Genomic DNA, 23,028 nt, shown 5'->3' on the forward strand with positions numbered 1-23,028 from the left:
CCAACTCTCAGCGACCCCATGGACTGCAGCCTACCAGGCTCCTCCATCCATGGGATTTTCCAGGCAAGAGTACTGGAGTGGGGTGCCACTGCCTTCTCCTGATACTAAGTATATACATATACAAACAAACCAGCTTTATTGAGCTGTAATTCACATACAATTCACCCATTTCAAGTGCACAATGCATTGATTTTTAGTAAACTCACGGAATTGTGTATGCCTCATCACAACCAATTTAGAACATATTGATTATTTCAGAAAGAAATCCCAAACCCATTAGTAGTTACTCCACAACATTTCCCAAATTGTCCAGCTCTAAAAAACCACTCATATACTTCCTGCCTCTAGACAGGCCTATTCTGGACATTTCACACAAATGGAATCACACAGTATGTAGTCTTGTGACTGTCTTCTTTCGCTTCTTTCACATTATGCTAAGTATATATTATGCTAAGTGTATATTAGTACTTGTTATTGCCAAATAATAATCCACTGTATGGATATACCACATTTTATTTACACATCCATCAGTTGATAGACATTTGGGATGTTTGCACTTTTTGGCTATTATGAATAATGTTGATACAAATACTGGTAGACGAGTTTTTGTAGGGACACCTGTTCTCACTTCTCTTACGTACGATACGTAGGAGGCCAATTGCCAGATCACATGACAATTCTTTGATGAACCTTCTGAAGAATTGCCAGCCAGTTTTCCAGCATGGTGGTATCATTTTATATTTCCACCAGTAATGTATAGGGGGCTTCCTTGGTGGCTCAGACAGTAAAGAATCTGCCTGCAATGTGGGAGACCCGGGTTCAGTCTCTGGGTCAGGAAGATCCCCTGGATATGGCAATGGCAACCCACTCCAGCATTAGTGCCTGGAGAATCCCACAGACAGACAAGCCTGGTGGGCTTCAGTCCACGGGGTCGCAAAGAGTCAGACACAACTGAGCAACCAACAATTCCACTTAACAATTCCACTTTCTTTTCTTTCAGTAATGTATAAGGGTCCTCATATTTTTACACCTATGCCAACACTTACTGCCAATGTTTTTGTCTATTGCTTTGCTAGTGGATAAGATACAGTATCTCACTGTGGTTTGTAATCTGCAATTCTCTGATGTCTAATGATGTTGAGCAATTTTACATGTGCTTATTGCCCATTTGTTTATCTCCATTGAAGAAATGTCTATCTAGATCATCTGCTTATTCTTTTTGGTCTTTTCATTAGAGTTGTAAGAATTCTTTATCCATTCTAGATACAAGTCCCTTATCAGATTTATAATCTGAAAAGTTTTTGTCTTATTCTCTGAGTTGTCTTTTTATTAAAGGACAAAAGTTTATAATTTTGATGAAGTATCAGTTTATCTATTTTTACTTTTATTACTTATGCTTTTGGTGTCATATCCAAGATGGCTAATCCAAAGTCAGAAAGATTTAGTCTCACATTTTGTGTTGCTTTTCCTGAAGTTTTATAGTTTTAGCTCTTACATTGATGTCTATGACTGATTTTTAGTTGATTGCAGTGTATGAGAAAAGGATCCACACTTTATCTTTTGCGTGTGTATATTCAATAGTCCAAGCACCATTTGTTGAAAAGACTACTGTTTTCCACTTAGCATCATCTTGACACAGTTGCAGAAAATAAACTGACCATAAGTGTGAGGGTTTACTTCTGGACTCTTGACTCGATTCCACCGAGGTGCATCTCTAACCTGATACTAGTACCATATTGTCCTAAGATTGTAGCTCTGTAATAAGTTAAGAAATCAAAAAGTATCAGTTCTCCAACTTTTTTCTTCTTTTTCAAGATTGTTTTGTCTCTTCTTGGTCTCCTGAATTTCCGTGTGAACTTTAGGATTAGCTTATCAGTTTCTACAAAGAAGTTAGCTGCGGTTTTGATGAGTGAATCCATAGATCAAATTGGTGATGACTGCCATCGTACTTATATTAAGTCTTCCAATCCATAAACACAGAATGTCTTCTAAGTATGATATTAACGGTGGATTTTTCATAAATGCCCTTCATCAGTGAGGAAGTTCTCTTCTATTTCTAGTTTGCTGAGAGTAAATGTCACAAAGAGGTGCTGGATTTTGTCAAATGCTTTTCCTGCATCTACTTAGATGATAATGTGATTTTTGTTCTTTATTGATGAGATGTATTATATTAACTCATTTCAAATTTTAAACTAACCTTGCATTCCTGGAGTAGATCCCACTTAGGCACAGTGTGGAATCCTTTCTATACACTGCACGATTCAGTTTGCAAGTATTTTGTTGAGGACATCTGCATTGATATTCATAAAAGGTTTTGGTCGATAGTTTTCTTATAAAGTCTTTGGTTTTGCTATCAAGGTTAACATTACTCTCAAAGAATAAGTTGGGCATGCAAAATGTTTTCATGCATTATCTTACTTAACCTTCCCATCAAACTTGTAAGATGGGCACTTGAATTTGCCTCATTTATCAGATGAGGAAACAGAGGTCCAAGAATTCTAACTTGCCCATTGTTACATATCCATTGAAGTAGCAGAGCCAGGATCTAAACCCAGACAGACCTCACTCCTGACCCTATGCTCTTAATCACCACGAGGAACTTACTCCTTTCAGCTAACTGACAAGCCTTCATACAAATCAGACACTAACTAGATTGCTGCTGCTAAGTCGCTTCAGTTGTGTCCCACTCCGTGCGATCCCACAGACGGCAGCCCACCAGGCTCACCCGTCCCTGGGATTCTCCAGGCAAGAACACTGGAGTGGGTTGCCATTTCCTTCTCTAATGCATAAAAGTGAAAAGTGAAAGTGAAGTCGCTTAGTCATATCCGACTCTTCGTGACCCCATGGACTGCAACCTACCAGGCTCCTCCATCCATGGGATTTTCCAGGCAAGAGTACTGGAGTGGGGTGCCATCGCCTTCTCCGACTAACTAGATTAGAGGCAAGTTAAATCTACACTAACCAGATTTTGTCACAAAGATCTTATAACCCACCCTAACTTAACATCTTCTGAACTCCACAGAGATAGTTTACTCGGCTTATTGTTCCACTGAAGTGAGTCACTGGGAATCGACCATGTCACCTTAAAATAATCAGAGGCTGAAGTAATGTTCAGACACTTAAAAATAAGCCCAGAGTCAATCTGAAAAAAGTAATGGACACACACATCCCTCAGTTAGAGACACCCTGGATAAGCTTACAAACATATTGCGTCAGGTATCTGCTCGGGGGAAAACGGTCAAAGACCACCTTTCTAGGGATGGACTTTCCAACTTGTAGAAATCAAACTGGGATGAGAAATGGGTAGATTCTGTCACCAAAATCACCAAATCAAGCTCAATATTCCTTTATAGCCCTGAATGTCCCAGATAAAACCACTGTGATATTGCCATAAATGCAAACTAAAATAAACTGTTCTCATTTGTAACACTTCAGGCACAGGGTCAATATGTTTAGAGCAGAAAAGTATAAACATGGAAATGAGGTGTACACTAAGCTCTTCTTCACCAAGGGGTTCCTCAAGATAAGAAGCTCTAATGGAAAACATTATGGGCTATGTGCCTCAGCTCCTTATCTATGAAGTTATAATCCTTGCCCTCATTATTTCATTAGAATGCTGTAAGTGTGATGACAACAAGGATCTGGAAAAAACATCTTATAGAGAAAAAAGGTTAAATTATTATCACCAGCAACTTTCGCTAATTCAAACATATTTTGAAGGCCTAGTGTGTGCCAGGCACTATGCTAGGGGCAGGAGATACAAACACACACATTAAAAGTGAGTCTGAAAAGTGCTTTGACAGGTGGTCAGATACTGTGGAGGGACTTCCCTGGTAGTCCAGTGGCTAAGACTCTGTGCTCCCAATGCAGGGGACTGGGTTTGATCCCTTGTTGGGGAAGTATATCCCACATGCTACAACTAAGACCCAGCACAACCAAATAAATAGATAAATCTTAAAAAAAAAAAAAAAACTGTGGAAACACAGAGGAGGGAGCAAGTAGCTCTGCCTGTGGAGACTAAAGACTTTGGGGGCGAGAAGGGCATTTTCGCCAAGGTCTTGAAGGGCCAGTAGGAGTTTACCAGGCAGAAAACAGGATGAAGACTATCCTGGGTACCAGGAAAGCCCATTCTCCCTTTTACACTGTTTACCTGGAACCAAAGCTCTCTTCCACACAACAAGGGAGCAACGTAGGGACATGGGCATGGTCCAGAGACCCTCAGGTCCCTGGTCTGTCACAGCTCAGAGGCAGCAGAAGATGGTGGTTAAGAGCTCAGATACTGGAGCCAAGCTGAATGGGGTTTATGTCCTGACTTCAGGAGTTCTAAGCTACATGATCCTGGGCAATTTACTGAGCCTTTCTAGGCCTTGGTTTCCTCATCCTAATGTGGTAATAATAATCGTGGCTACTGACTTGTAATGAGGCTTAAATGAGTTGATATTAAGTGTTTAGAAAAGTTTCTGGCACATTGCAAGCACTGGATAAATTATTTATTATTATTAATCCCTGTCACAATGCCTGCCCTGGTCAGTCCAGACCTAAGATTTGTCCATCTCAAAAGGCCTCTATCCCAGTGCATGTGGTCATCCCACCTGGCAATTCCCTTCACCTAACAACTGTTCATGACTGCTGTTTCGGGACACATGGGGACTGAGAGAATGCTTCCTAATACTCATGGCTTACAATCCAAGTAGCCCAAATAGCATCGTCCACAGTCAGGATCGTATCGCCACTGCATTCGGTGTGTTGCCGTGAGACAGCGAACACAAAGGCACAGCCGAGTACAGAGACTGCAGTGACAGTTCAATAAACATGCAATCCAGTACCTCACATCTGGCATGTCATCAGCCCCAGCACCTTATTCACAATCAAATACGTGTAAGGCGGTGGCTACTTTATAGGTACAAATGTCTTTATCAGGACATTAACGTGCACCAAACATCTCTCAATAAAAAGCAGTCATAAACAACAATCTTGTTAAGCAGTCACAGAAGCTACCGTGTTTGTAACAGAACCATTCATCTAAGAGACAGTTGCCAAAACCATCTCAGCACAATAGCAAGCAAGTCATGGAGCATAGAAGCAGACCCAGGGAAGAGGGTAGGTACAGAGGAAGCAACTGGGACCTTTGCAAATGGCTGGGGTCGGGGTGGGGTGGGGCATGACTCAGCTTATTAACATATCTTCAATATTACCCTGATGCTTCAAAGCTTTGGGGAGTGATCAATTACATTTCCCCAACAGCACATGCTTTGAAGGTAACTTAAAAAGTTGCTGCAGCCATTCCAAAAAGAACAGTGTCTATAGAAATAGGGAGCTAATGACCAATTTCACTGCTGGGGGGCAGGGTGTCAAAAAAGCCACAACATTATATAAATTTTTTTTTTAATACATTAAATGTCCTAGGCAGGAAATTTCACTGTCACACCTTTCAGACTGCATTCTAAAAGGATAAAAAACGAGAGGGGTGTATTCTGATATAGCAAGAGGCTTTAAAGAAACAATATTCATATGGATTTTGAAGAACAATTTGATTTTATGATATACCTGGAATTGAAGCATTTGAGATAAGGGAAGGTGGGCAGATGAAATAATCTGCAGTGAAGGCATAGCAGGTAAACATCAGGTAAATGAAATATACCTGTGATTAAATCAAATGATTATAATCAAAGGAGAATTTATAGCACTCTGTACAGTCTCCAGAGTGTTTTCATACTCTAAAAGCCACCCACCTCTGCCTAAAGGCAACACAAGTACAAGGTTACCTGCCAGGAATCTGTTACAAAGAATAACAGGACCATTAAAAAGACTACCAACATTCTTAAAAGACAGGACCGCAGCCCTCCAAGAATAAAGCTTGTCCGCCCTACAGTACAAATGAAACAATAAATACTGGCTCAGCAGAGATGTGGGGCCTGTCCATTCTTCTGCAGTAGCTTGCTGTGAGCACGCGGACGTTGGAAGAATGGATCTGAACATGTTCCAGTCTTTCTTCCACCACCATATTACCATAAAACATGAATGTCAGAATAATGCCATTTTTAGTGTGGAGAGCTGACTGACAGATCCAACTGACCCAGCACCTGTTGAACTCCTGGACCAAAGTCCTGAATCGTATAGTAAGAACACCCTGTCCTGCTTCCTGGCCACAGCACCCCACTCTCTGACCACCTGTCTCTCCAGATTGGTGCCTCGGCCACGCACCCATGGAAGGGAGAGCTTGCTGGCACCACTTCTCCCCAGCACCCCTCTTCTGCCCACCAGGACCTTGCAGTGCCCCTCCCACAACCAAACCCCAGGTAAACATCACTCCAGTGTCCACCTGGATGATATGATTTGCTTCTCATTCTTGGTATTTGCCACATTTTTCTTTAATGAGTCTTTCTTGCTCAGAATCAGAGGGAAAAAAGTAAATGACATAGTTATTTTTCCTCTAATTCCAAAAGTAACATATGTTCACTATTAGGGGGGGAAAAACACTCTTAATACAGAAATATGTAATAGAAATGGAGTTCCCCATTAATCCATCCCCTGAAGCAACTGCTATTTACATATTGTAAATTCCTTCAAATTTTTTCTATGACCCTAACCACAATATATTTATATACTTTCATTTACTGTGTTGAGCATTCTCTAAGATAGGCTCTTTACTACAGAGATCAGCAGAACAATATCATAACAATGCTAATTTGGAAAATGACCACTTTAAACACTCATTATCAAAGAAATGGGATATATATAAATAACAACAGTAGTAAGAAATTAAGACCCAATCTCAAGTAAAATGCTCTAGAGGGGAGAGGAACTGAAGCTCTAGATGTGGAAGTCAGTGGGGACAGAACAAAGACAGGCGTTGGAACCCAGGGCCATGCAGCTAAGAACCGGCAGGTTCTCAAGCCACCCACGCCCCCATCGTCTTCCATGCAGTGGAAGCTGCTATTCCAGGACCTGCCCACCCGCAATGATCCCTTCCATCATTTGTGACTCTGACCCAGACAAGTGTATCCTGACCTCCCCTCTCCAACAGCAGAAGCTCTGAAAGGGGGATACCATTCAATTGCTCCCTTAACCAAACAACCCTCTACGTAGGCTAGGCAGGCTTTCCTGAGTGGCTGCTCCAAAATACCTTTCTAACGTGCTGGGAACAGGCTTAACCCCAGAAAAGCATTATTTGTAGGATTTAGTTCAAAATATCTTCTCACACATAACTGCATTTTCTCTCAACATCGCTGAGAGATACGGAGAAATTGATTTTCTCACCCCAGTCTACGGATGATAGCAACAAGGCACAGACACACTGCAAACAGGTAAAGTTTCAGAGCAGCCAAAGACTTTGGGAAGAGAGAGGTGGAAAATGTTAGGGTTTTCTTGTAACCCCAGTATTTCTTCTGCGTGGCTGTTCTGCCACCTGCTCTTCACTAGCCCCATGCCGTTCACATCAATATTAAATTCTCTCCATTCACATCCATGGGGTCATGTCCTCTCCAGGAAATCCCCCTAACACCTGATTACTTTGGTAGGCTTATTTACAAATTCACAGTGCACTACAGTGGACTTCAACATCAACGTGATTAACCAACCTGATGCTGATGAGTCTCCCTATGTCTTACTTCCTCGTCTCCAGTGGCCATCACCCACATTCGTATCAGTTGACCATATATGCAGCCACACCTCGAAACTCATCACTTGAAATCTCTCCACCTCTAATCTCAGATGCTTCCTCTCCCGTGCGTGACCACAGCCTCCTGTCCAGCCACCTCTCCTGTGTGTACAGAGCCTCTAAAAGCACACGTCATGACTCGTCAGCAGCTCCAGCTTCTCTTTGCCCCTGTCCCCACCTAAACTGGTGCAAGCATGCACTCACCAGCGATTTAGTGTCTCTGGTCCCAAGCCTTGACATTGTCAAAACTTAGATACACCAACAATCCCCTAGCAGAACAAATATATATGTATCACATAACAATGCCAGTGGCTTTTCCCAAAAGTAATACTCTTGCATTATACAAAAATTAATTTTAAAAAAGGTCACAGATTGAGATGTAAAACATAAACCCAGAAACCTTTTGGAACAAAACACAGAAGAAAATCTTCAGTACCCAGGGCTAGGCAATGAGTTCTTAGACTTGACATCAAAAGTACAAACCATGAAGCAACTAAGCCTGTGCACCATAAAAGGGAAAATTAATAAATTGGATCTCATCAAAATGTAACACTTATACATGTGAAGAAGATGAGAAGATAGGCTACAGACAAGAAGAACACAGCTGCAAACTACATATCAAAGGACTCATATCTAAAATAAAGAACTCCAAAACTCAGCAGTAAGAATAATCCAATTAAAAGGGGGACAAAAGACATGAAAAGACATTTCTCCGTATATTTTGTATATACATCTCTGTATATCACCACCTCTCTGGCGAATAAATACATGAAAAGATGTTTCACATCATTAGTCACTGGGGAAATGCAACTTAAAACCACATAGGATATCACCACACACCTATCAGAATAGTTAAAACAAACAATAGTGACAACACGAAATGCTGGTGAGGACGTAGAGAGCCTAGACTGCAGGGGAGAATGTGAAATGGCACAGCTGCTCTGAAGAACCATTGAGTAGTTTTTTTAAAAAAGAAAGCAAGCTGAAGATATGACTACCATTTGACCCAGCAATGAATGCATTTATCCCACAGAAATGAAAACTACATTTACCCAAAAAACTGTATATAGGGCTTCTCTGGTAGCTTAGTGCTAAATAATCCACCTGGTAACGCAGGAGATACAGGTTCGATCCCTGATTTGGGAAGATCCCCCATGCCCTGGAACAACTAAGGCCGTGCATCACAACTGTAGAGCCTGTGCCCTAGAGCCTGGGAACCACAGCTACTAAAGCCCGCACGCCCTGGAGCCCCTGCTGCACAAGAGAAGCCACCACAACGAGAAACCCGTGTGCCGCAACTAGAGAGTAGCCCTCACCGCAGCTAGAGAAAAGCCCGCGCCACCAACAAAGACCTAGCACAGCCAAGTAGAAATGCACAAACTTTTTAGAAAATCTGTGTATAAATGGTCATAGCAGCTCTCTTTGTAACAGCCAAAAGCTACACTCAACTCGATACCCTTGAACAGGTGGATGGTTAAACACACTGCGGTGCATACAGGCTAGAGAACTGCTCAGCAATCAAAGGAACAAACTACTGATACACACAACCAACCTGGATGAATCTCCAAGGAATTACGATGAATGGGGAAAAGCCAACCATAAAAGGTTACGTACAGTATGACTGCACTAGATGCCACGCTTGAAATGACAACATTTTAGAAATCAAGAATAACTCATGGTTGCCAGGAGTCAGGGATAAGGTCGGGGGAAGCAGAACAGGGATGGGTATGGTGAGAAAGGGCCACCCTGGGGATCCTTGTGCTGGAACTGGTCTGCACCATCCTGATGTGGGTACACGTACCACACAGGTGATAACACTGCACACAACTCAAGAAAACGCACAGACACAAATGAGTACCAGTAGAGTTGGAGAAATCTGAATAAGATCAGAAGTATATATCGACATTAATATCCTGGTTTTGATATTACAGTTTTGCAAGTTGTAACCACTGAGGGAAAATGGACAAAGTGTACAAAGAATCTTTGCACTATTTCTTACAATTGCATGTGAATCTACAATTATCTCAATAAAAATTTCAATTAAAAGAAGAAAGGAATGTTCTCCGACTTCTCTCAGGCCCTTCCTCCACTGCTCACAATTCTCTTACTCACTCCTGTCCCTCCATATCCAGTTCCCCTACAGTATCTCTATTAAGCTTGCTCTACTTTTCAGAAGCTCATAACCCACCTCAGCCCACATGGCCTTACTTCTCATCTGAAGACAGGAATCACTATGCCTTCCCTGCACCTTCTACCTGAACCTTCTCCTGCCATTATGCATGAGAGTAAAAGAAGCCCTTCTTTTAAGGTCTCTTCCTGGTTCTATTCCATCAAATAATTCCTCAATTACATACTTTTTCCCCCCTACTAACCAAGGGCTTCCCTTGCGGCTCAGCTGGTAAAGAATCCACCTGCAATGCAGGAGACCTGGGTTTGATCCCTGGGTTGGGAAGATCCCCTGGAAAAGGGAAAGGCTACCCACTCCAGTATTCTGGCCTGGAGAATTCCATGGCCTGGAGAATTCCATGGACTGGAGAATGTCCATGGGGTCACAAAGAGCTGGACACGACTGAGTGACTTTCACTTTCACTACTAACCAAATGGCCATGTCTCTCTCCCCTGTTCTAAAATAAGCCTTCCTTTAACTTTCTATGCCTTCCTTTAAGATACTATCTCAAGGCTCTTCCTGTACATGGCAAACCTGGGCCATGGTAATCTTTCTTCTCTATACAGAGGGGGCACTAACTGAATTATACAGTTCATTTCCTATCCCCAAACTTTCTAAGGACTGTTTCAAGGTCAGTCTCATTCTCTGCTCATTAGTTTCTTTTACCAGCTCTAGAAATGTGGCCCTCTCCTCTTGGACCCAGGTTACAGTTTAGCCCAGTGACTCTCAGACCTGCCTGATTATCCAAATTACCCAGAAAGCTTTTAAAAACATAAGATTCTCAGATCACACTCAGAGATTCTGACTCAATCAGTTTGAGTCAGTTATGTCTCTTTTTTTAAGCTTTTCAAGTGCTTCTGCTGATAATGATCGGGCTTTGGAACCACTGATGGGTCTCCCTTTTTCTTAAAAAGGCAACCTCTTTACTATCCCAGAAATACAGACACTCCTTTTAAAATCCATGCTGGTCTAACCACAATACACGGGGGCCTAAGCATATCACCCATTCTCATCTCTTCTCTGCTGATGAGGCCCCAAACTACCCCTGCAACTCCAGGCTGCCTGAGCTCCAAGCAGGAATTTCCAAACCCCACAGATCATCCTCAGGTGGACAGCCCCCCGAGTACACCTCCAGCACACAACAAAATCCAACTCCCCATTTCTCCACTCTACCAACTGCATCTCTTGTCTTCATTCCCCCATCCATTTAATCATCCCACTGGTTTCCCCGTCGCCCACAAGCAAAAAGAACCCTGGAATCATCTTCAACAGAAAGAATCCTAGAATCATCTTCAACCCCTCCTTCTCTTTCACAGATCACATCCTGTCAGCCAGTCCTATTGGTTCTACCCATGAAGCTTCTCCACCAGGACTACAGTTTAAGCTCATCCTCTGCAATAGTAATCTAACTCGTCTTCACGCCTTCAAAGCTGGCTTTGTCAAACACAAGCTGAGTCACAACCATCTCTCCTGAAAACACGCAATGGCTTCCTCTGTCCCCGGGATGAGCACCAGCCACGATGGCGTGGCACGCCAGGCCTCCACAACACACTGCCAGCCCACATTTCCAGGCTCAACTACCATCCCCCTCCAGGACACATCCTCATTTCTAAGAGCACCAGAGTGGGTCCTCTCAGGACTCTGTGCCTTTATCATGCTGTTCTCTTACGCCTGAATTCCCTGAATGCCCTTCCCCTCTTGCTCTCTCTCCCCACAGTAGCAAATATAAACGTAGGCTTCAGAAATCCCCTAACATTCTATGCAACAACTCTGTAACTGTGCAGAAGCCTGAATTTTTTTTTTGAAGAAGAGATCCACAACTTTCTGTAGATTCTCAGAAAAGATGGGGGGTGGGGGGTGGGGGTCTGCCATCCAAAAGAAGTTTAAAAACAAAAAACATTTAAAAAATTTAAAAAAGCAAAAAAGACTAAGTGGCCTTTTCCCACTGAAAGTTGGCTCACCTAAATCTGCCTCTCAGACTCTGATTCTTCCACTCTTTTGTATTTTCAAATATAGATATGTGCATTCCCCAAAATAAAGAATCACACTTTCTGCTGCCCTACCACTGAACCGTCGATATCTCTAGTACACAATGTACTTCCTTCCATATCACTATTGTAGTTAGTTGTCTTAACTCGCTTGTTGTATTAAGCTGACTTTCAAATGTCAACTCCACCAGTTATTTACTATGGCCTTGAGAACGTAACTTGATTTTGGTGCACTTCAGCTTTCTTGGATGCAAAAAGGCTTCTCTGGTGGTTCAGACAGGAAAGAATCTGCCCGCAATGAAGAAGATCTGGGTTCAATCCCTGGGTTGGGAAGATCCCCTGGAGGAGGGCCTGGCAACCCATTCCAGTATTCTTGCCTGGAGAATTCCCATGGACAGAGGAACCTGGCAGCTACAGTCCATGGGGTCTCAAAGTTGGGCATGACTGAGCGGCTAAGCACACAAGCACGGCGTAACCTACATCATCGGTTTGTTCTGAGGAATAAACAAGACAACACATTCTAAAGCAACGAGAAAGTGCCTGGTACACGGTAAGTGGCCACACAGGTCAGTTCTCTTCATTATCCTACATCTGTAGTCCCCATTCACAGTCAAAGCACAGTACAGGCCCACCAGTACTCACTAAATGATTTACAAATCCATGTCTTCTGAATGCCAGTGCTCACCCACTGCCACAGAAAGTTGTGGAAAAGCTTAACTTTCCAACTTGGTAATAATTTAAGATTCGCTGTCTCTTTTTTTTTTTCTCCCTCATGACCAATTCTCAAGCCATCCTAATTAGCTATTTTTTTATCTGAATTGCACAAGGGCTCACACCTTGTGCACAAACCTTTGTAGGCCAGACCCCCGCTATGTTCAACTTTCCCAACACAAACACTGATGACGTTGGCTTTGCTATTCTCACAGGAACAAAACTATTTCAAAATCCCCCATTACTCATCTGTTCTGAGGATCCCAGAATTAACCCTTGCTCTACCATGGTGCCAATGTGAGTAGAAATCCTTCCTACCACTTGAACTAACATCTGGCAGCACACAGAGCAAAAACCAGAGTTTCTTCCTTCTCAGGCTAGGAAGACCATTAAATATACAAACATCTTTCTCTCTCTTTTTTTCTGTTTTCTCCCTTCCTTTCCAGCCAGCTCCTCTTGAAGCTCAGAGGCTTACTTACTCATCTTTCTTTGTCTTAAGCAATAACCCCCACATGCATACACTCAACAAACATCACTGACATCTTCTCTGTCCAGCAAGACAGCCCCTGCCTTGTGGGGCTTCGACCCAGTTCTAAGGGCACAATGCTTTGTGCTTTACATTTTTTGCCAATTCACTGAAAATAATATCCCACATCACAGGTCAGACAGAAAGATGAAATCACAGATGCCACATGATGTTCAGATGAAGAACAGGGACGAACAAGTTCAGCTCAGGCCACAAGGCTCACTCTCCCAAAGCCTGGTGATCCTCTAGGGCCTGGAGTCTGCAGCCACTTCCGCATCAGGGCTTCTGGGGCCTCCACAGATGTGGACCACCTTCCTGGTCCTCACAGAAACTATGGGAAAGTTCACTGTCTAACACAGCGATGCCCCTACATTCCCTTGACCAGTTCTGATTGGGAGGAGCCGGGGGTCCTCAGATGTCAGCCTCTTTGCCTGCACTGATTAACTGGTAACATTTGTGCCTGCCTGTGTGCACTCCTTCTCAGATGCCCTTGTCAGCTTTGCCCCACCTCACTGAACCTGTCCCTTCTCTCTTCTATCTTGTACTTCTATGAAGTAAGCAAAGAGGCAAGGCCAATTCTTGTGCTCTCCTGGCTGGGAAGGCTCAGGTCAGCAACAGGGGAAGGCCTATTAGAGAGGCCTAATCCAGAGATGCCTTCCTCTTCATCTTCTCTATGCCTCACAACTGAGCTCTCTAGAGCTGATCAATAGGCCTGGCATCCCAGCAAGAAAGGGGCACCCCTGGAGCTATCTGGAGCAAGAACCCTGAAGATAACTGCTCCCAAAAGAAGAAAGTCATTGTTCAGCAACTGCTCTGCCCAAGCTGCCTATGGGATCCCAGGGCACCAGAATCTTCCAGACATCTTTCTGGCTACCACCAAGGCCAGCCTTGTGATCTAGGATCCTCCCCACTACGATATTTGAGAAGCTTTCTTCCTGCCAGCATTGGGCCAAGTGCCCTGGACACTGGTGGCCAAGAACAGGCTTCAAAAGGCTAAGTGGAAGGTGACCATCTTCAAAGGCCCTCAGACTTCCCAGAAAGCTCTGGCACACAGTCCTGACCTCAGGTCAGTGTTTCCTGCAAATAAACTTATGATGGCTCCATAAGGGCAGGGATCATGTCTGTCTGGCTTACTGTTGTATCCCTGAAAACGCCTAGTATAGGGGCTGGAAGCGGTACTTAATACTGACTTGTTGAATTTATTTACAATGACCTCTAGCAAGGAAGGAAAGAGCCCATGTTTGGGAGTCAGATAGAGTCGATTTTGAAAGAACCCAGCTGTACCATTTACACTGGTCATGCACAAGCCACTTTATCCCTGTTAGCTCCCTCATCTGCAAAGTGAAACTCACAAAATTGACCTCAAAATGTTATGAGCTTGAGATGGAAGTTGCAACTTACCCAGAGTCTAATGTCTAGAAGGGGCAGAGCCAGGCTTCATAACAATTCCAAAGGCCAAGATTTAAGATGCTACACTTGCATGTCTCTGGGGCAAGCAGCCAGTGAATGTTTAGCTCTGGTCCCTAACTTGATTATGGGAGATACTTGACCACTCTGCCTGACTACAGTTTTCAGGTACAATAGAAAACACATCCAGACAAATCCCCTGATTCACTGTTTTGTTCTGTCTTGTGTTAAAAACTGTGACCTGCTCCTATGACATTCAATTCCAGACAGCTTTGCTGATCAAGAATGTCTCTGCCATCTTGTCCCCCTGCTATCTCCTCCACAACTATCTGCAAGGATACACAGAGGAACATCTATGTAAAACTAAGAAAAAGAAAACACGGAGACAGAGAGGGAATGAGCTTGCAAGCTCTTGGGAACAGTCAAAGAAGTCTCACTCTCCTTCTAATAATCCCTAAGAACAACTGCAGACCCATAGGGTGCTGCAGGCAGAAATAATCTGTCCACATGGAGACAAACCACACAAAAGCTTGGCCTCTCCACAGACCCAGGTAGCATAGGGAAAATTAAGCCATCTTTTCTAATGGCCCAAACCGCATCATAAAGAGAGCTTTCCATTTTTCCCCTCTATAAGACTGCATTTGCCCTACTGCCAACCACAGAGGAGATTTCATTACCAAATAAATCAGTGCTGCACTTGACCTTGCCTCTCCAAAGGCTCAGGATTAGTGACATCACAATACTCTACAGATGCTCAGAAAATATCGGAATAACCCCCTCAAGTCAAAAACACTTGGTATTTCACTAAAAGGCATTAAATTATTTTGATCTCACTACATGGAATCCTAAATGCTTTCAATGTTTTCATTTTCAAAATGCTTAAGAGAAAAAGCATGCTCTTAGGACCTTCAGAAACCCTGGCTCCCAGTCTGGTTTGTGTCCCGATTCACATATGGTAAGATGGGGAACAGGCCTGAAGCCAAGGAACAGCAGCTCGGCCCCCACATCGCTCACATGACTCTATCCCCAAGTGGCTGGAGCCTCACTGTGGAGGCTCTCAAACCAGTCTTCTCTCATCCTCAGTTACAGGTGGGTTACAGGCAGCTCCCAGGCACCCAAGGCAGTTTCTCTTAAGGGGTCCAGTCTCTACCTCCCATAAACATGATAACCACCATGTTTCCCTTCCAAAGCATCAGGAGAAGCAAAGCTCCTCCACACTGGCCAGCTGCCTGGACAAGGAGGCCACTGCAGGGCTACCACAGCAAATGTGTCTCTTGCACCCCTAATCAGGACACACAGTCTTGCAGTTATAATCGTTAATGCTGCTCACTCGAAATGACTGCCCAATTTTAAATCAGGTTGGTCACCAGCACTGTCAGAAAATGTAACGTGGCTTTCAGAGAAAGAAGAACACATACATCAAGAACATGCACTCTCAGGAAGCACTCAGAATCTGATTCCTCTCAGTATTAACAACATGCTCCACACCAGCGCCATTTGTGTCCACAGACTGATCACTCTTACTGAGGGACAAGTCACAAATCCAGAATCATAAAACATACAAGCCCCGAGGATCACAGATATCATCTACTTTACCCTCTTTCTGTACAAGGGAGAAAACTCACAGACCAAGGGCAGGACCATTCAAGTTCACTATGGGTAGACGACTCAAATCCAGAGCTTCTCACAGTTCTCTTCCCTAGCCTACTGCTTTTGACCCCAAACTAACATCAAGTGTCCTTTCACAAATTATTTTCACAGAAAAATGATTTTTATGATGGAGTTATAGGCAAATTGGTTCAATCTACCATGGCTGCTGAAAGTAAAAGTAATGGAGGAAAAAAACTGGAGTTGAAAAAAATAACATTTGCTCTGAACTGTGTTCCTATTCCTAGCCCAGAAACCTGATTCCGAAAGGGACAGTGCCGTTCCCAGTGAGAAACGAAAGGCAGGAGTACCTCTTCCCAACTGGCATGTCCAACATTAGGCCCGTTTTTTTTTAGATTAAAATAATTTCTGGGTAAACAAATGGGTGTTATACAAGGTACAGTGGCCTGAAGTCACCTTCACTACTCCTAATAAAATCTGCTTCAAAGAAGGCGCAAAGATTAAAGTGCTCTTCTCTGCCTTTAAAATGGGGAAGTTGCATTTTTAGGTATGAAAACGAGACCTTGAAAGCAAACAACCAGACTGAGAAAGGGTAGCCCAGGAAAGACACAAGCACACAAAAAACCAGAGGCCCTGAAACTTTCTACCCACAGCAGCTGAGATGTTTCACCCTGAGTCCATTTCACCAAACATGAAGAAGCTTCTTTGGCTACAAAGGATCACATGAGAACATAAATACGGAAGGTTTGCGTTCTCTCTCCCTCCTGTGTGTTTGGGTGTGTGTGACACAGACTGGCCAAGGAAGAGACACTCTAATGCTTCAGAAAGCAAAATTTTCCTTGTTTCCATTACATCATCCACATTGGAGAGGGGGAGGGCAGGGTGGGGGCACAGCTGGTGGCAGCTGCACCACCATCTGCTTTCTCCTTAGCAGTGTGTGCTAGCCTGGTCCGCAGCCTCCTACGGCTCCTGATAGAGGAGCTGCAGTATTAAAGGTACAACACCCTATTATGGAAAAGCTTTCAAATTGTTTAGAAATAAATCACTCCCGTGATAAGTTAACAACCTCTGGTAGGCTGCTGAGCCGGTTCTCTTTGAGTTTAGGTTATTCGTTTGCATCTCTTTAGACTCAGCCACAGTGCAAACTCTGTCATCTCAACGTGCCCAATTAGACAAGCAGAATGTATACATAACCACCTGCCATCTGCTTCCCAAAAGGTAAGCAGCCGAAAAGTACAAGTTGAAGGTTCAGGGAAGGTCCAAACCCAGCCTGTAAGCCCCAGACTAGTGGATAGGTGCCTGCTGCCACCTTCAGCATCCCCAGCCATCTGGTCAACCTCTTGGGCACTCTTGGGAGTTTCTAATGCACTGTGAGGGGTCCCCATATAGAAAGGGAGACTGGAGAGAGTAGCCTGGGGGTCAGTGCCTTGTCTGGCCATTCAACTGAAGATTGGTAACAAGGCAGTAAACTGGTAGTTCAAAGGTCTGATCAAGTCCCTGAGCAGTTTTATCTGGCCTATGTAGTTTAAAAAAAAAAAATGCTGGGTTTTAAAAATGAGTAGACTTCACATGTACACATCTAGCTTGCTAGACCTGGCAGCATGAGGCTCCAGTGCTATGCAGCTCCAGTCAGTTATCTGGAGCTAAGCGGCAGCACTTCCTTTATGGGGCATGCATTCGGAAGAACTAGTATCCATGTCTGCTGTCTGCATGTGCCACTGCAACTCCCTAAGTTCCTAAGGAGTCCTTGAGAGCTTCGGATATAGAAAAGGAAGCCCCAGGGAATGATTTCCCAATGGTCCTTTACTGACTCTCCTCTTCAGTGGAGATTCAGTCCCTTGAATGGCCAACTAGAATTCTACAAAGATCATTCAACCCCATACAAGGAATGTGTCTCACCTAGTAGAAGGCTAGTTATGATAACCTCTTAACCACAAAAGTGGGTTGCAGCATTTCCCAGGAGCATTTGAATCACTTACCATACATCTTGCCTTCGTCTGATAAGATGATCTTCCTCCTCCCGCATGGTGGATAGATAGCCAAGGCTTCCTGAAAGCTCTGCTCAATGTCGGGGCTCCAGACCCCTTCCGCATCATTGTCAATGGGCTTATCTGCAGAGTCACTCATCCTTTCCATGTTTTCGGCAGGGCTCTCACTGCCGCTCCAGCTGCTGGGCTCAATTTTGGCGGTTGGATTTTCCAAGCCGAAGCCTGGAGCCTTTTCAAGAAAATAAACCTAAGAGAGAAACCAAAAGATAGTATGATAAGGACACGGTAGCCATCAATACATTGCTCCTGCCGGTTCCACTGCACTCTCTCCATTCGCCAGCTTTGCTTGGAGAATAACTCCTGAGAGAGAAGATGGATTCTGAGATCTAAGTGGCTTTTGTTCTTTATGTATCATGTTAGGCACTCATACAGAAATGCAACAGCAGGCAGAAGCTGGATAATCTTCACAGATGACAGGAAATTTTCATCTGAGAATAGTACTTTCTGAATTGCAAGTTCACAATGAATCATGCAAAACCATTTGCTAAGTACCTACTATCTACTAGAAGCACTTTGCTCGATAATAATCAAATCTTCAGAACAAGTTGTTTAAAAGAAAATAGTGTAAAACAAAAGATGTCTGCCTCACTGTGGCAATTGGTATGATAACTCTGAAATGTCAAACCATCCCAGAATTTGTCACTGGGATCACCAAGATGCAAGATGGCAGCAGAATGGAGGGCAGAAGGAGGGAGATTATCACAAATACTCATTCTACAGATAGCAATGCCAGCAGACCTGGACCTGCTATCCTATAGCATTTATCCACAGGGTTTTCTTTTACCCTGGACAGTCAGGTCACTTTGCCACTCTCAGCTTCTGGATTATAACCTTGAAGCAGGAACCAAGTTGTCCCCGATTCTTGCCCTCCCTGAAACAACTACCACAAGAGGCCAGTACATTTGCAAAAACATTTTATACCCACATGGGCTACTTCATCTGGGAGCCTCCTTGGAATTCCTGATCACATAAAAACTGTGGAGGAGACTTTCATTTATGTTTCTGCACCACTGATGATTTACAGAACCAAAAGAAATCTTTTGCAAAGATTTATTCCCCTTAAATTATGCATGTAACCTATGGCCATAAAGGGATAAGCTTTCCAAACAAATGTCAAACTGGCACCAACACCAATGTGAAAATGATCTAATCCAGTACCCCCTGCTGTCTGCACACTAAAATATCAATATTCCTTTGTTGAAAAGGAATCAGATCACGCATTCAAAACAAATAAGGGGGATAAGAATTGCTCTGGGGTACTGATGGGAAGAAGGGAGGTGCAGGGCCTGAGGAGGGTGAGAGAGCTCAGCGGATGCAACCACCATTCCATCTGCTTCTGCCACCTCAAGTTCATGCAACATTACAACAGGGGCAGCCAGAAGGGAAGCAGATGCAAGCGGCCCCACTAGGTACCAGGCTCTGCTCTGTATCCCAGGTCAGTCACCTCTGAGAGCAAGCACCCTGCCTCCTCTCCTTTGCTCTCCCAGCTGAACCCCTTTCCCCTGCCATCCCCCACTGTGTATATCAACAGATCCCAGGTGCAGAAACTCGGAGGCACAGGAACATTAAACAATAAATGGTGTAACCAGTGGGTGCGTTTGGCTCCGTACCCTGACAGCTTTTTAGATTTGGCAGCACCTGGATGAAAGAAACCCTCAGGTTGTCTGCCTTTAAATGCTGTCACTGATCCATCTTTTAAAGAACTTGTCAGCAAAATATTTACTACTTCTTACCAACACATGTACATTGACACAGGACTTTAAAAACTGCCAAATGTTAAAGATATAAATTATGCCACAAGAAAGGGTTCTGTGATTGACCCCTAGACGAACTCTATAAGGCCTGCAGTGTGGGCCTTTTGAATTCTCAAATTATTACACTTTTTTCCTGGTTTGGGTCTAAGAATCTTACAAAATTCCAATTGAACTCTATGATAGTCTGTTCTAGCTCCAAAGAAGTATTATTAGAGAAATTATAAGAATATGTGTGAATTCTTTGAGCAGTGGCTAGTTGCCAACATTTTCCTTCCCTACCTTAGCCCCTAATTCAACAAAACAAACAAAACCAGACATTTACAAAAGCACAGGCTAGTTCTTCAGTTCCAGGCAGCTCACAGAAGTACGAATTCTCTCCAGGGAGCCATATTTTAAGATTAAACTGTGGACATGACCGGCACTCAACTACTATGGTAGAAGGGTGGAATCCAGGGGACCAGGGGAAAGTTACTCGACTTTAAAAAGATCATTACTGTATAATTGAAATCCTGAGAGTCTCCAGACCAAAACACAATACTCCTAATCTAATAGTTGAAGTCCCCTCTGACACATCTCATCAACTGGTTGTTGGATTTACGCTTGAACATAGTTGATGACAAGGAACCCACTGCCTTCCCAATACTAGCTCCTTTGAACTAACATGTTGAAATTCTTTCATCTATTAGAATAAAATCCATCTCCTGGTTAACTTTTACCCATTAATCCTTGAGGTCTATCCATGTCGTGGGAAGCAAATCTACCCTGAATATGGGTAGACTGGGTATGACAAGAGCAGCCCCCAGTCTCCTGACTGTGTTCCAGGCTAGATACAATTTACACTACCCGTCTTGCCCAGCCCAGTGTGTACACAATCTTCAGAAAATGACACTCGGAGGAAGACTATGATCCATAAAATTAAGCCCCCATCCTCCAAGTGCTGTTTCTAAATTCCGACTCTTGATCAATTGGTTTAGGAGCTAACACCAGGAATTTATATTTATTCTACTAAATTCCATTATTTTTAGCCTTAGTCATGACTCAAAACTGGTAGGATCTTTCTGAATCATAATCGCCAAGCTTAATGTCCTGAAACACCAAACAACTTCTGAAGGTGTTACATACAGGCAGGGTGTTGGAGCTGTTCTGTGGAAGTCCTAAAGAAGGTTATAGCTCACTTGACATAAGGGAAAATGTCCTGTTAGTTCAACAAGTGGTAGACAGCCTTATAAGAAACGTAGCAGAGTTGCAGATAACCCCTTCAAGTTACCCCTAAAGCTAAGGGTGGCAACTCCTTTGTTGTGTGGGGAATGCAATATTAACCAGCACCAATTGATTCATCCACTCAGGAAGCACAGGAGCTATTCTAAATGGTCCCATGTTTTTATTCACTTACTTCAGGGAAGAATTCCATGTCTAGGCTCTCTCATTTGGTCAACTAGAGCTCAGCAGGATGGAATTACCAACTCTGGACAAGGGCCAAGACACAGCCCCAGAAGCTACCAGATACATAATCCACAGACTTTTACAGACCCTTGGTTTTACAACCCAACTGTAAGATGAGGCCCTGTATGGGCAAAGAGTTTCCGATCACCAGACTGGGACTGGCCAAGAAACGCTCCCTGTACTAGCTACCAAATTCCATCCCTCGGTTGCCTTCTAGCCTGGCTCAAAATCCACCTCATCCTGGAAACCATCCTTGTATCCAGTGGCTCTGAGAGAATCAGCCTCACATTAAGAGTATCCCAAAAATGTGTGGAATTAGTTAACTACCACCCAATCTACCTGGCTTCTGAACGTACAGTAACAAGTACCTGCTTATTACCAATAACAAGATCTAATCAGATGAATGATAAATAGAATACCTGTGTCTGCAGAGTGGATGTCCTCTCCTCCTCATACATCCACTGAGCAAGGGAGTCAACTCTCATTCACTTCAGTAAATGAAGAAGAACACAGTATCGTGGGGTGGGGTGGGTGGGTATGTTATTAAGATTCAAACAGATCTGGGCACCAAACCTAGCTCACCTATTAGCCATGCAGCCCAGACTAAACAGGTTAATCTCTAGAAGCCCAGGTTTTAATTTATAAAATGAAAATAACAAATGCAATCCCAATGCAGAAAATCATTGAGATCATGAGACCTTACTCCATGGAGCCACCATATTTGGTGAGATAATGAGTGAAGGTGCTCTACCATCTGAAAAACCATGAACAGAAGATGTTTTCAAGTCTATCATCTCTAGACAGTGGTATGGACCTTGTGATCCTCAAACACCAACTGATAATGGGATGGTAAATAAATGAAGGGTCTCGTTGGGAAATAAATTTGAAAGATCTTCTTTTTAAGATCTTCAGCTGCCTGAACAGAAAATTTATATAGGTAATAAACACCTGTACTTCTAACACACACATTCAATAGTTTTCATATTTATTTCTGGGAGGTTTGGTTTAGGGGGATAATCTTAAACCTAAATGAATGTCTAAAGAGACAGAGAAGGAAACTCTTCTTTATTGAAAATACAGTGGGTATCACATAGCCTCCATATGCCTCAGTCTCCATCATTAATGCTTTTCTAAAAGCTCTGTTTTTTCCTGAAATTCTTCCCAGCCACACTAGAATAAGCTCCAAAAAGAAATGTTACCCTGCTCACCACCCCAACAGCGACACTCCCTAAATGAATCACTCTTTCATGATTACCCAGTGACTCTTCAAGACAGGTAACATGAGCACACTGGAATGACATTATATATATTCAACCCACGTATATTTAACCAATGGGCTTGCCCCAATGACTTCCCTAGTAGAGAATTCACCTGCAATGCAGGAGACAATGGATGGAGACCTGGGTTCAATCTCTGGATTGGAAAGATCTTCTTGGGGGAGGAAATGGTAACCCACTCCAGTATTCTTGCCTGAAGAATCCCATGGACAGAGGAGTCTGGCAGGCTACAGTCCACAGGGTTGCAAAGAGTGGAACACAACTGAAGTGACTTAGCATGCAGCACATTCAACCAATACATATTTTAATATAAAAATCTAGGGGAAGAAGGAGGTTAGCTAATCAAATGCAGATGCTTCTGACACCAACTGTATTCAAGGGATGTATGCACAAGGGGCGTGACACAGGAATTGTTGCTCCTTTCATGTTAATTCCTGTG

At 43.4% G+C, this 23,028-nt stretch overlaps 1 protein-coding gene across 13 annotated transcripts in view; it reads right to left on the reverse strand.

Annotated features, from left to right (window-relative positions):
• The window catches only part of TEAD1 (TEA domain transcription factor 1), a 262,318-nt gene that overhangs the window by 162,675 nt on the left and 76,615 nt on the right, over positions 1–23,028 (reverse strand). For all 13 annotated transcript variants that reach the window (XM_040258347.1, XM_040258345.1, XM_040258348.1 and 10 more), the window contains exon 2: positions 18,047–18,302. In XM_040258347.1, the coding sequence (XP_040114281.1) occupies positions 18,047–18,203 (157 nt within the window). In that variant the 5' untranslated portion in view covers positions 18,204–18,302. The remainder of the gene's footprint in view (positions 1–18,046; positions 18,303–23,028) is intronic.

The sequence above is a fragment of the Oryx dammah genome, unplaced genomic scaffold (assembly GCF_014754425.2).
Source record: "Oryx dammah isolate SB20612 unplaced genomic scaffold, SCBI_Odam_1.1 HiC_scaffold_17, whole genome shotgun sequence".
In the NCBI taxonomy this organism is placed as follows: domain Eukaryota; kingdom Metazoa; phylum Chordata; class Mammalia; order Artiodactyla; family Bovidae; genus Oryx; species Oryx dammah.